A 13,997-nucleotide genomic window follows, 5' to 3' on the forward strand; every position below is an offset into this window, starting at 1 on the left:
TTGTGGAATAAGAGTTAATCCACCTGTTTTTAGCCATCTCCGAGGGCGGCCATTTTGTCACTTCTGTCGACTGAAAATGACATCGCAACTGCTCAGGACTCAGGTAACGACCAATCGCTGCTGACCTGTTTTCTGAAGCTGAGTCGTGATTGGTCGTTACCTGAGCCCTGAGCAATTTTGATGTCATTTTCAGTGGACAGAAGTGACAAAATGGCCGCCCCCTGAGATGGCTAAAAAGGGGTGGAGTTTGCTGCTTAACTCATATTCCACAGACGCAATATTAATCAGAATGCCGTGTTTCAACTAGCGGGCCTGCTGGGAACATATTCTTGAAAAAATATTTAAACATTCATAGAACCCATGTAGGACTCACCGACGTGGTGACAGCCTCCCAGTTGGTTTGAGACGCGGGCAGAGGGGTGTCAGGCTAAGGGGAAGAAACGCAGCAATAATGGATTAGTTGATCAATTGATTATTCAAGTTTTCCATTACTACTACACTCTAATGTGATTCTCTTTACATCCTATCCCAGGGGTAATCAAACATAAATCTTAAAGTGCCAAAAATCATTATTTCAATGGGCCAAGGTCCATTAAGAGAGGTTGGACAGACCACATGCGATGATAGTGTAATGTTCAAAACAAAATGGCCTTTTCATAAAAAAAAAAAAAAAACTAATCTAGTGCAAAATCCTTTGTGAATAAGATGTTAAGACAGAGCAAACTGTGGGTGTAAATGAAGTGCCAGTGAAGGTGCTATCAGTGGCCGCTGTTCATTCTCTGGGGATTCGGCCCTGAGTCTTTTCCTGGAGACCCAAGGTGGTGTCAGGGATGAGTGAAGTGTGACCACGCAGCGCAGTGCCTGACTCTGGTTGCACTGTGCTTGCTAAATTCCTTTTTATTGGTTGGCCTGTTAAATAAATGAGCGTTAAGGCACTCCATCTCTGCTTTTCAAGAACTGTGGCAAATGATGGGTCAGGGGAGTCCAGCTGTCCCTCCCCCCAAAAATCACCCTCAAGCTTTCACATGCCTTTTGAGCTTTATAATCCCCTTATGTATTCTGTACCTACCGCAGGGCTTCTAAACACATGGACATGACCTGTCACTTCAACCAAGTAGCACACAGAAGGCATCTTAATCAGATGACCCAACCACTTCACCTCTATTTTGTGCTTCTACTGGATGTGTACACCTTAAAGCTTAACCTGCCCACAGAGGAAACCCATTTCTGCTCTTTAATGTTTTATGTCGCATCTTGCCTGACAATTTCAAGATATTAACCCGGTCACTTGGGGCAGAAACTCAGTCCAAATCTAGAGAGAGCAATCAGAGCCTTTGACTTTAAGGTGCTGACTCTACTCAGCTGTAATACAGTACAACCTTGGGCCCATTGAAAGTGACAGTGTGATGACGCCAGCAAAATGTATCATCAGCAAAAAGGCAAAAATCCAAGGAGGCATCTGAGGAAGGCCCTGGCGTGCCTTATACTGAATTCTTGTCAACGAAAATGTATGAGACTGACTTGTAAGTTACATAGCAAGTGGACCTACTGCCCGATGACAGCTGGGATAGGCTCCAGCACGCCCGCGACCCTTGTGAGGAGAAGCGGTATCGATAATGGATGGATGGATGGATAATATATACCCTTTAATAGCACCTCTGGTGCAGATGGGAAAGTTCACCTTTGATACGTCATATTGTGATTATTTACATCTGTACATCTGCAAATGTTAGGAAATGTTAAACAAATTCTGGCCTGTGTGTGTTTTTTATTTTTTTATTTTTATTTTTTTTATGATTCCGTTTTTCTCGACCAGCTGCGTAAATGAGGTCAGAGGCTTTCCTGAAAGAATGTGCGTGCAAGCGAGTTTACACAACGTGGCTCTCATTTCCTTTTAAGGTTGAACGTATCATGTCACCCACATATGGGCCACTTGGACAGCTTTGAAAAAAGTCGAAAAGAGAGATCAAAGAGAGTGTGGGGAGTTTTGGTGCACGCAACATTTCGCCAAGAAACATTACTTGGCCCTTAAATAAACAATCCTGGCCTCTTTTTTTCAAGGTAGTTTGGATAATGTACGAAACGATATTGGCCACTGAAAAACATATTAGAGAGTATGAGTAATGCCGAATGCAAGAGGGCACTCCCTTATTTACAGAAGCAGTCGTGTGGTCGGGACACCAGGGAGCTGGCCTTTTCAAACTCCATTTGGTACAATCGGACAGTGAGACGGCTGAGGATTAAGTGTGTCCTCGATGGCCGCTAAGGCCCCAGCATTTCACTGTTGACTTTTACCCCACACAACCGGTTATCTAGAGGACACTGACGTTAGAAAAATCGACTCATTGTCATCTCATCCAAGTATTTTTCTAGCTATGAAAATGAACCTTTGATTTTTGTTTTAATTTTCCTTTCTTCAGATTACTTCATAAAGTGCCAGGGGTGTAAATGTACGCACTAGAGAGAGATTTATTTGAGGTGATTCCTATTTACTTGTATTAGACCAGTGATTCTCAAAATTTGCTAATAGTTGCCACACAGATGCACAATTGGTGGTAGAAGGCGGTCTCAGTGCCCAATTTGCAGTTGCCAACTTTGTATCATCTGCAGTTCCTAAAAACCTACTTTGTGCGCACAAGCTCCTGCATGGACTTCAGCGAGTCTGTTTCTGCATCCGCAATGTTGACAACGTGCCTCACCCAAGCTGAATTCAAAGGGAATGAGAGGAACCGCTTTAATTGACCAGGAATCAAGTCACCTGTGTTCACTCCTACAACGGCGCAAACACCCATTCTAGAAGTATGAAAACATCGCCCATGCGTACAGTTTGATTGGACTTAGAGCTAAACTTCAGCTGGGCACAAAAATAGGCCCCTTAATGTCTATGGCACATGCATTATAAATAATGCTTGATGGATTTCAATGCTCTTTTCTATTCAATCATTTTTCAATTCATGTGATTGAGCTGCCGCATTTTTTGAACGTTTTCCGTGTTGTTCCCTTACACATCTTATTTTGCGTCCAGACTTACAATCCAATTATAGTCATTGTTAAGATGATTATTGAGTTTTGAATTATTAGACATAATGCCACAACGGCGACCGAGCAATTATGGCTGTGTTTTTCTTTCCTAACCGTCATGTTTCTGAATGAATCCACCTCAGTCCATGCACTCTGACTGCTTCTATACCGTCTCCTTCTGTTTTCTTCTCTCAGCGCAGGCATTTAAGTCATTAGCTAACTCGCTGATACCATCTCAGACACCTGTTCTCTCTTTCCAGAGATGTGTCCTTTCTCCTCCTCCTTCCCACTCGCTGCCTCCACATCTCCTCCCTCTTATCAGTTTGACGGCTCTGAAGAGAACAAATTAGACCTGCTAGCCACACAACTTCAGTCCAGCTGAAGAGAACCTGTGTACACAATTACTCAAACACAAACGAAAAATTGTACAAATGTAAGCTATGCTACCTGCGCATCCTGTACAGTGTGGTAGATGGAGCCGCACCTTTTAGCACGGATTGTAATGGGAGCCAGCTGTTATCGTGGGAGCTTTTACGTCGAAATGGGATAGGCCCCAGCACGCCTGCGACCGTCGTGAGGATAAACGGTTCGGATAATGGATGGATGGATGGAAGAAGAATGAAAGCAAAGGATGCTCCAAATGCACTCTCTCTCTGCAACTTGGCCTTGCGTCGTACCTTCTTTGTTCTTGTTTTGCAGATAATGAGGAATGTTCATCCTCATCTGTGACATGAAAGAGGAAGCCAGACAACATCTTAAAAAGACTTTCTGTGTCTCTGCTGCTATTTCTCTCCCTCCTTTCCCTCTGAGAACAGGAGGAGGAACATCTGAGGTCCTCTTTCTTCTTTCCAACAAAACGAAAAAAAAAAAAAATGATTTCTTTATCCGCCCGTTTGACAAGCAAGAGAAAATGTTCCTGTCTTAACACCTGCAGCACCTTATCTTCATCCAACCATAAACCCATCCCTCTATCCATCCATTTTTTTAAACTGCTTATCCTGTTCAGGGTCACTGTGAAGCAGGAGCCCATCCCATCTTACTGAGAGATGCAGTATACACAATGGTGGGCGGTGTATTTTGGACTTGGGCCATCATGGGGGACTTAAGTGACCTAATTAATCTCTTAATACCACCACTGTCACGTTGTAATATATTATACATTTATTATAGCCGAAAGGATAACAACAACATACATTTTTCACTCTCTAAAATGATGTTGTATAAATAAATGAACACAATTCTGAGCAAAAAGAAAAAAAAGGACTGTACTGCAAAACACAAAAGAGAGATCACGTCTGTGATGCAGTTCTGCACGCCTGGGAGAAAATTGTACGGGCTCTCAGGTTACATTAAGATTTTCTTTCCGCAATGTTTGGGAAGTTACATATTTGAAAAGTGGGTGAAGAAAAAAGGTTAATTATTGGATTCAATAGGCAGTGGAGCCTATAAAGGGACTCATTGTCAATTCTTATCAAATGTAACAGCGGTTAGCTTATTTTCAAACCTGCTACTGTAATGAAGGTGTTACTTGAAACATTGTCTGTAGAGTTAATTAAGGTTTACAATTGGAGTTTTGCCATGTCTATTATTTCCCATGGGAAACATTGTTTTGAAAGCCAAACAAATCACAAGTCCAACAGTATCCTCGAACAGAATTGCCTTTGACTTTTGAGGCTCCACCGTAAGCTTTAAAGGCTCGTCTAATGTTGCGTGACATCTAGATATATACAAGAAAATATTAATTTGACTTTTTACAGTAGGTCAAGTGTTTGGTCACAAAGGATGCCAGTAGTTGAGCAAGGCAGCAAAGCCTCGGGAGGATTGCTTATCTCCAGCCCATCACAAAACTGACATCTACCCATTCATGCGTATCAATGAGATTCTCTTGGTTTTTGTGTATGGAGTAAAAAAACAGCATGGAAATTTAATTGATCCTCAGGGGGCCTAGGGTTGTACAAGTTGTAAATTTTGATTATTATTTTTTTCTGATTAGCCATCACACAAATGTATGTCTATCCCTTCCCTATAAAAAAAATTTGAAAGAAACAGTGTGAAAAAAACAGATCAAGCCAGATGTGAAATCTGTCAGCTGTGCGCGTGCGTGTGCATGTGTCTCACCAGAAATGAATAGTAGACTTTGAATCCCGGCTTTGCGACAAAGTAATCATCGGACTTGAAGGTTATTTTGAGGATGTTAGATTTGGAGTTCAGACTAGGCGGTGCTTTCTGTCCACACCAGCGACCCCAAATTATAGTGCTGGTCTCTGATTGGTCCTCCACTTCAACAAAGTCATACCTACGGTGGATAACAAAATACCAATAAATAAAACTCACATTCATGGTTCATGGCTGAGATGCATCAATTACAGTGATACAATATATACATATATATATACCTACCATGATTGGTAGTCACTGTTTTGGATTTTTTTGCATTCAAGGGCACATCTCAGATTGCTGCATTTATTAGACTGACTTCTTTATGCACATTTTTACGTAAAAGAATGCCTATTGATTGTGCGCAGTTCTTTGGTCATTCACCAATTTTCAGAGTGAAATTGCCACTTTTCAGGAATTGATCAATTACGACCTTTCCTCCAGGTTGTGCGGAGGGATTTGTAACATTCCAGCATTTAATTGCTTGCTCAATTCCTGCCAAATAATTGCTGGATCCCCCCCTTCATCAGCAGTAATTGCTTGTTCAATGTCTTTTAATGAGACACCTCAGGTTGTGGCTTGCTGATTATATAACAATATGATATCCATCTTTCTGTCACGTCGCCTGCTTTTGGCATCAATCAACCTTCTTTATCTTTCAAAATGTGGCACTTTGGTACTTTAGGAGATTGGTAGTTGGCTTCTGTATCATTTCTGTTGTGTGGTTTTCAATATATTGACGTATGTTTCCTTGGCAAATACTATCTTGTCTTTGTATTTTTATTTTAATCATCGTCGTTCCTCGCGTCACGCTTTGACAATGTTTCATGTTAATTGAATACTTGTTTTATATTTTGTAACTGCATTTTACTGAAATACAAACACTGGCCAGAACTTGACTTTAATGTAGAACAACTGGCATGTTAATAGAAGCACCAGTAACTCCTTCAAAGCTCCCCCCCCCCCCGGCGCCCTTTCTTCCCTTCTGTGGCTACGTTTTGTTTTTGGTTTATTTATTTATTTATTTTTTGCAAAGTGCTTACAAAGGCAAGTGTTCTGCATATGATTAAAAAGTTTATTTTATTTTGTCAACCCTCAAGGACAAGCTTGTTTGGCGAAAAAGTCAACTATTCTTTGTCTCCCTGCTATGGATATCTGTGTTGTCCTTTCCCTCCATCAATTGATATTTTGTTAATGCGGGTGCGACTACATTATCGTGCAAGGGGCAAGTGTAGTCCAACGCCTTTGTGACAGTGATGCGCCTCACTGAGCGTTCAGGCGCACAGGGCTGCCGATCACCCGATACGACCCCGACACATCTGGCAATTTGGTTTCCGAAAGTAGACTACGCTCGGTTTGAAAATGAGCACATCTTCAATTCTGTACCGGGGCAAGTCTAGTTTAGTTTGTCTGTGAATTTGGTAGGCTGTGCTGCAGGTTGCTATACTGAGGGCGTTTTCTATTACACTTCCCCCACGCACCTGCCAATTTTGTGAGAAAAAGTAGACAACATTTGAGTTGACCTAAAAGCAGATTTTGGTGTTTTTGATCAAGGCGCTGGCAGACGGATTCAGTGTTCAGTGGATGTGTGTGGTGGATGTTATCCTATTTTATTCATAAATATAACAACAGCATGGGGCAATTCCGCTGAATCCTTATTGAAATCAATTCATTGAACAAATAATCATTATCATCTTAAAAATATTTTCATGCCACCCCACTGACTGCGCAGCACAACTACTGAGGGGAGGGAGTGTCACACACAGACGCACTGTCGTGGGTGCAAGGAGGTCTAACTCCAATTTCCCACGTTACATGCGCGGCCATATACATCATCCGCAAGGGGAGATCTTGCATTTCTGCTGTATGAACGCACTTTGTACATGCCAATGTCATGCATGGACCCCAGCGAGTCTGTTTCTGCCTCTGCAATGTCAAGTACAGCATGCCAATCGGCCACCATGATTTTAATGCAAATGAGGGGAGATGCTATAATTGGCCGGCAGTCAGCTATGACCCATCCCACAATGGTACACAAGGGCGCAAACTCCCCCTTTCGCCCCATCTAGCAAATAGTTGGGTTTTCTTGATGCGCACAGTTAAGGCCTTTTTATACTACTTTATACGTTTACTTTTCATTCCTTGCCAAGGCTAGCGCATATTTTGCATTCTGAAGGCCATCCACTCACCACCACCCCACACTTTCGTAGTCATTCTGCTAGCAGTGTCTTTGTGAAGGCCAGTTAGAGCAGATTTTGCTAATTATGCAGACGCTCACAAGCCGACGTGAACACAACAACAATTTCATTCGCCGCCAATCAAAGCGGCTCCTCTTGTTATCAGTGACCGATGCCTGTCAATTGAGACAGTAAACTATATATATATAAAAAAAAAAAGATGGATTAAGCACTGACGGAAGTGGATTTTCATCCGTCATTGTAATCATCACTAACCAGGTCACATACTGACGGACTGATTGGTACTCACATCTTGCATGGAGACATCCCCATGTAAAAAAAAAAAGGATGATGCGATCCGTGCATGACGGGAACATTGTCACATTTATTTATCAATGTGGCATAAGACAAGGTGAGCGGCTACCCTTTTTGAATATAGAATGAGCTAGTGATAATGGCTGGCCATCTTAAATATGTCCACAGACCTCACGTAGCTATCCCCAGCCCTGATCGTTCGTGCCGTGTATATTGTACGGTATATGTTCCCCATGTCTTACCTGCACACATTGTTCTCCGCCTCCTCCAGGCCAAAGTGACCGTCAAACTCCAGGTGTATCCGGCTTCCCGGTGGCGACATCAGTGTCCATGACAACAGAAGATTGCGTGGATACGAGTTGGGGAAACGTGGGCTATTGATGACTCCGCCTGGTGGTGTAACAGTGATGTTGTCCACCTTTTGGTACACATCTGCGGTGAGAGATTTGTTGTCTGTTAGTTTTTATAAGCATCCAGTTATGTCGAAATGGGTGAGAGTTCTTTTTATTCAAGAATCGTGTTGCAATATAAACAGTAAAACAAAGGGCTGATGTTCACTTTTCTAGTTTCTGTTCACACAAAGCTGCAAGAAAAAACTGTGCAAGACCAAATAAAATACATGTAATTTTTCTTGATGCCCCTAATTATAGTAGTCAATTGTTTGTGCACCTAGCAGATGAATCATGCCATTTTGACCACGGTGTGTTGATTAAAGCAAGGCTGTCAGTCTTTGGCTTATTGATTAGATCGAAACAACATTGTTCACAACTGCTATTTTGTACTGATATGTTTATGTTAAGTTTACTGCTCTTGGTGCCGATCACACTTTACTTTTTGTTCCCAAACGAGGGATGAATCTATATATGGCGGTGTAAGCACATTAATATCCTTAATAAAAGAAAGAATACCTGGTGTACACACACACAGGCAAGCACAGTCTGAAGGTCAAGCAGCATGCTGAAGTTGGCTAACAGGGCTGTTTTTTTTTTTTCAGAGTTGTGTGAATTTTGTTACAGGGAGCTGAATGTATAATCAAGGCAGCAGTCTTCACTCCAGAATGATGACAATGAAGCTTCGGCCTTCTCCTTCTGCCCAATCGCTTCTACGCCTTTCTCATTCAGTTCTTGCTTAAGAGTTGTTTTCTTTTCTTCACTATGCTATTTTATCGATCAATTCATTAAGCCCGTCCCCAGCAGTTCCATTTATCCATAAAATGCTTAGTTGTCAGGAACTTTAAGGTTATTGGGGGACACATCCTGTGTATGTGTGTGCGTACGTGCGTGTGCGTGTGTAAGGGTGTTTAATGTGGTGTCAGGGCACTTTCATTTTCACTCTTGACTGCTGCACCGCAGGTTGCAGTACATTACTGGCAGGCTAAAATGGACATAATTACAGCAGTGGAAAGCTATGTTTTTGTCTGTTCGACACACCACCACCTTCCCGGTCCACATACAATATACATAAAATGCAACTCCAACATGCCGATGCCGTTCTTTTGTTTTGGTCTGTTCTCTCTTTAGTCTCTGCGTGTCCCCTCTCAAACCTTGTATTGCCGAATGGCATCCATACATCCATCTTTATACCAGGTGTCTTCAATCCTGTTCCTCGAGGTCCGCTGTCATGTCTGTTTTCCATCCCTACCTGCTACAACGCACCCGATTCAAATGATCAGGATCGTTATTCAGCTTCTGCAGACCTTGCTGATTATCGGATCATTGAAATCAGATGCGTTGCAGCAGGGAGAGATGGAAAACAGGCAGGACATCGGACATCGAGGAACAGGATTCGAGCCCCCTGTTTTATATTGCTTATCCTCATTATGGTTACAAATGTGCTGGAACATATTCCAGCTGACTTTGGGCCCGCGGGGTACAACCTGAACCTGGATGACTAAGTTACTGAAAAGTAAGGGTTATAAAAAAAAAAAGTTCTTCTACACCAAACCTTGAGTACCGCAAAGTTTTCATAATGTTGTAGGTACTGTAGAGAACTGTCCAAAAGTTTCACGGGGGTGAAGGTTCTGAACCAATGTATCGAAGTGTTGTGATTCAAAGTGTGTCTGCATATTTTTGTACATGTATTATCTATTATGTTTCCTAAAATGTATGGTTCATCACAACTAAATTTGTACTGTTTTTATTTGAATGTTACATCCTTAGACTGTCTTTACACATTAATACCTCAAGTGCCCAATTGCATCAGATTTTTGGGGTCCTTTTTTAGGGATGGGTGTGGCCCCTTAATCATTTTTGGGGGCGGGGAGGATTATAAAAAAAAGTCCTCTACTACAGTGGACCTCAGCATACTCACGATTAAGCACCAGACTTCTTTTTTTTCAATATTTTTATTTTTTTGTTTGTTTTTCCTTTATTTTGCATTTCTTCCTGTGGGGGAGCAAGACCTCATATAGAATATTTTGGGTTTACAAGATATATGCACAAAATTAGTTCTTTCTATTCAATGTTGGTTTGCTGTTAACGCAGTTTTGTGCTATCCTTGAATTGTATTTTCTTTTATGCGAGAGCCCTTTGCGCTGGAAAAAAAAAATCACAGTACGTGGTTATTTTGTTTTTGCCTCAAAACCTTTGTTGTTGATTTTTGTATGTGCATTCAGAAATGTATTATGACAAATAAAATCTATTAAGAGCACATATTTTGTCCATATTTCATTTCTACAAGCAGTATGTTTCCCAGAACCTTTTGATTTAATGTGTGCCAGGTGGGTAAATTCTCACTCATGAAACTTGTCTCTTCCACCTTCATTGCTGTGGTGCGATGTTCTTTACACTATAGCACTGAGATCTATTTCTGATCCAAGTGCCAATCACACTCTTATCAACAGCTCTGAAGAAAATGCAGCAAAAAAAAGGAATGGCAAAGTTAATGTGAGACTTTGTGGAAGTTCAACTTGTTTTAAACCTTAAACAATTCTTATCCGCAAGGATGTAGGTGTACTGTAGGTTGATGGTTTTAAATTCATGAGATTCATTTTTCTCAGCAACTCAGTGGCTTATTGTTAGCCCTTGAGTATGTTCGATGGGTATTTTACCAGTATACATGCAACATATATTATTTGCTTTCTTTGCTGCGCTTGTCCATGTCTTGACCTTCACTGTGAGTTATCTGCTCAGTTGTTTATTCATCCATATTTTGCCGTATTATGTAAAACATGTCCAATTAGCTACATAAGTGATACCATCCACTGCGTGGTACTATAGGAGGTCGTGCATAGTGGGTTTGTGCACATCTGTTCATCGCTCTACTGTATATTATGTGTTTGCATGAGATTGTGTTTTCCTGCCAAAGTGAGGCTGCTGATGCGCAATACAATGCTTGCACCCGCAGACAACTTCCACCCAGAGAGAAATAAATGACCAAAGTCTTTTCCATCTGGCTAAATGATAGCTCAAGACCTATGCGTGTGCGTGTGTGTGTGCATTGATTATCAGGGCCGGTGCTGGCTTAACTGTTTTGCCACTCTCTCATGACAAATTCTCTTGAAATATTCTCTCTTGCCTCTCAGTCACGCTTACACAAGCACAGAGGCGTGAAAGAGAAACACAAACACGCACCCTTGGGGTGAACACTGCATGCTATAAGTGTTATCTGTGGTCTCCATCGGGTCCTACCTAACATCTCTCCTTCTGATTCCTCTGTGTTAAAGGAGAAGTCAACCCAAATATATTTTTTTCAAGAATCTGTTCTATGCTGGCCAACTAGTTGAAACGAGGCATTCTGGCAAATATTGCGTCTGTGTCGGCCATTTTGTCACTTCTGTCGACTGAAAATGACATCAAAGTTGATCAGGGCTCAGATAACGACTAATCACAGCTCACCTGCCATGATTGGACGTTATCTGAGCCCTGAGCATCTGTGATGTCATTTTCAGTTGATGAAAGTGACAAAATGGCCGCCCCTTGAGATGGCTAAAAATGAGTGGATTTTATTCCACTCATATTCCACAAACACAACATTAATCAGAATGCCGTGTTTCAACTAGTGGGCTTGATTAAAACATACTATTGAAAAAAATATGTTTGGGTTAACTTCTACTTTAAGCGGTAACAGAAGAAGAGACATTAGGCTCTTTTTTTGCTTTGTCTCATTATTTACATTTGGACATTTCTTGACAGGAATGTTGAAAAAAAACACTCAGTGAGAAGGACTTGGTCAAATTTAAGATTACATCACAAAACACCATTTCATCAATGTCTTACTACTCTGATTATTTCTTTGTGATTTTTTTTCATAATAATCCAAGCCCTTTAGGAGAGCAGACTGCATACACTTGAATAAAACACATCTTGCGGATGGCAGATTAAAGGAAAAAAAAAATCTCAAATGTATATCTTTAAGCAACGAAATGATTCCAGAAGGGATGTTGAGGGAATGGCGATGTGGGAGCGACCAGTGCATTAGGTAGGCTAAGAAACTATTCAACTGCGAACCACTTGTGTGTCAGGGCGGCTGGGGGGTAGTTATGTATGATTTATAGCAATGGAAGGAGCTATATACAGTGCACACGATTATAGAAAAGTGCATGATGGTCCTTCAGATGGACACCGCATAGCTGCCACGTTTGCATTTCACAACTTTCCATTTGCCAAATTAACATTGTGAAGGTGATTGTTACAACTTGATGTATTCCCAGCGGTTGTTTGTTAGCAACAAATTAAGACAAATGAGCAATGTAACCAGCGCTGAGAGGCTGGCGCTAACAGAATGTTTGGGAGTGTCTGACCATTGATTCTCAATATGTTTCTTTCATCAGCAACAATTAAATGTACACAAAATGCTTGTGACATGTGCACATGCATATCATGTGCGTACATTTTTTCCATGATCTAATATCACCCAAACAATCAAGCTGATAATTCAACGGCAAAATACTATGTCAAATACACCAGCCTGTTTGGCTCACAGATTTTTAAACCCGACTCTGACATTAATGGCTGACCAGCGCGCCATGAACCACACCGCATGTCATCGGTTTCAAAATCGTTTACATGGGCGTAAAAGTTTTCTCCGCTGGATCTCATTTTTCCTGCGCTACCCTGGCAATGCTTTGGGTGCCGGTTTGCAGCAAAATGTGGAAAACGAACTGTGCGGCGATTTAGCACATTTAGTAGATGCTATCCTGGTTGCAGCAGTCGATCAGTTTCCAAATGTTTGCGTGAGCGATCATATTTACACCTGTTTTTGCATGTGCAAACCTTTCATCAATCAGAATCGTAGGGAAATGATAGAAAATATTTTGTGTGGTAAATGCTAGTGATGGGCAAATGAAGCTTTGTGAAGCACTTGTGGTACGTTTTTGACTCCTCTGCTTTTTAGTAGGCAGTCTTGGTTTGGAAATTGAATAAAATATATAATAAAAATAATAAGAACAAATTGGTTATTGTGTGGCCCCCGGTCTCTTGATTTAATAGTTGACTTTTGTACACTACTATACATTAATATCTACCATGCTCCTATTCATTTTTGTCCATGTAAAACAATATTATTGTTACAGGTGGCCTATGTGGCATGTCTATTGTTGAAATGCGACAGACAATATGAAAGACATGAAAGGCTATGAATGTCTATACGTAATACAGTATGTGAAATGTGTGCATTGAATCTCGGCGTCATGTGCGTGCGTGCGTGTCTGTTCCCCTGGAGTCAGACAAAGGGATGTCCTGTAACACAGACAGAGGAGGTTAGATAAACAGCAACGGCTCGAAACACTGTTGACTCAGGACACTCACGGACAGATTTACTGAAGGTTTTCTCCTGCTGGGGCAGATGAGGCAAAGAGGCCCCGGCGAAAAGGGGAAAAAGACTTCCAGGATGATTTTGTCAAATGCAAATCGCTACACGCTAAACTGGTATTCCACTCAAACATAAATGGAAATCGTGCTACTAGTATTACAGTGGCTACACGCCTTATGACAAGGACATGAGGGTGAACATGTTGGCAACACACGCCTTTGCACAGCGGCGTAAGAATATGCTGCCATACGGCATAGAAAGGCACGCTTATTTGCTGCCATATTTGCTGCATTTCATGTAATTGTTGTATATTTGTGCCTAATTATAGCATAAAAGTACACGATGCTGCCTTACGTACTGACTGCACAGGTTTAGTTTCGAGCCAGCACCCCAATAGTCCACCCAGCCACCGCCGGCTCTGACTTACTTTTTTATTATTATTTTTGGGGCGGTTAGATATAGGGTGATAATGCCCTGGTTAATATTTGATACAAATTGTTTGTGTCGGTATAGATCTCACAGACCAAGATGAAGTCAAGGTTTGGCACAAATTATGACGAGTACAAATGTCAAAGA

At 41.4% G+C, this 13,997-nt stretch overlaps 2 protein-coding genes across 7 annotated transcripts in view; one reads left to right on the forward strand and one right to left on the reverse strand.

Annotated features, from left to right (window-relative positions):
• Positions 1 to 8,054, forward strand: part of dync2h1 (dynein cytoplasmic 2 heavy chain 1) — a 116,945-nt gene extending 108,891 nt beyond the window's left edge. For 4 of the 6 annotated variants that reach the window (XR_015087415.1, XR_015087413.1, XR_015087412.1 and 1 more), the window contains one exon: positions 7,942 to 7,966. The gene's annotated coding sequence lies outside the window, so the exon portion shown is untranslated. Of the gene's footprint in view, positions 1 to 7,941 lie in introns of all 6 variants that reach the window. The other 2 variants (XR_015087414.1, XR_015087416.1) reach the window with 2 other exon arrangements.
• Positions 1 to 13,997, reverse strand: part of pdgfd (platelet derived growth factor d) — a 40,897-nt gene that overhangs the window by 11,642 nt on the left and 15,258 nt on the right. Inside the window, exons 2-4 of the mRNA XM_086035238.1 lie at positions 7,913 to 8,102; positions 5,140 to 5,317; positions 374 to 427 (exon numbers count right to left, since the gene is read on the reverse strand). Of these exons, the coding sequence (XP_085891364.1) occupies positions 374 to 427; positions 5,140 to 5,317; positions 7,913 to 8,102 (422 nt within the window). The remainder of the gene's footprint in view (positions 1 to 373; positions 428 to 5,139; positions 5,318 to 7,912; positions 8,103 to 13,997) is intronic.

Source organism: Filicampus tigris, chromosome 7, assembly GCF_054856515.1.
Source record: "Filicampus tigris isolate MCC_2025a chromosome 7, RoL_Ftig_1.0, whole genome shotgun sequence".
NCBI classification, from domain to species: Eukaryota; Metazoa; Chordata; class Actinopteri; order Syngnathiformes; family Syngnathidae; genus Filicampus; species Filicampus tigris.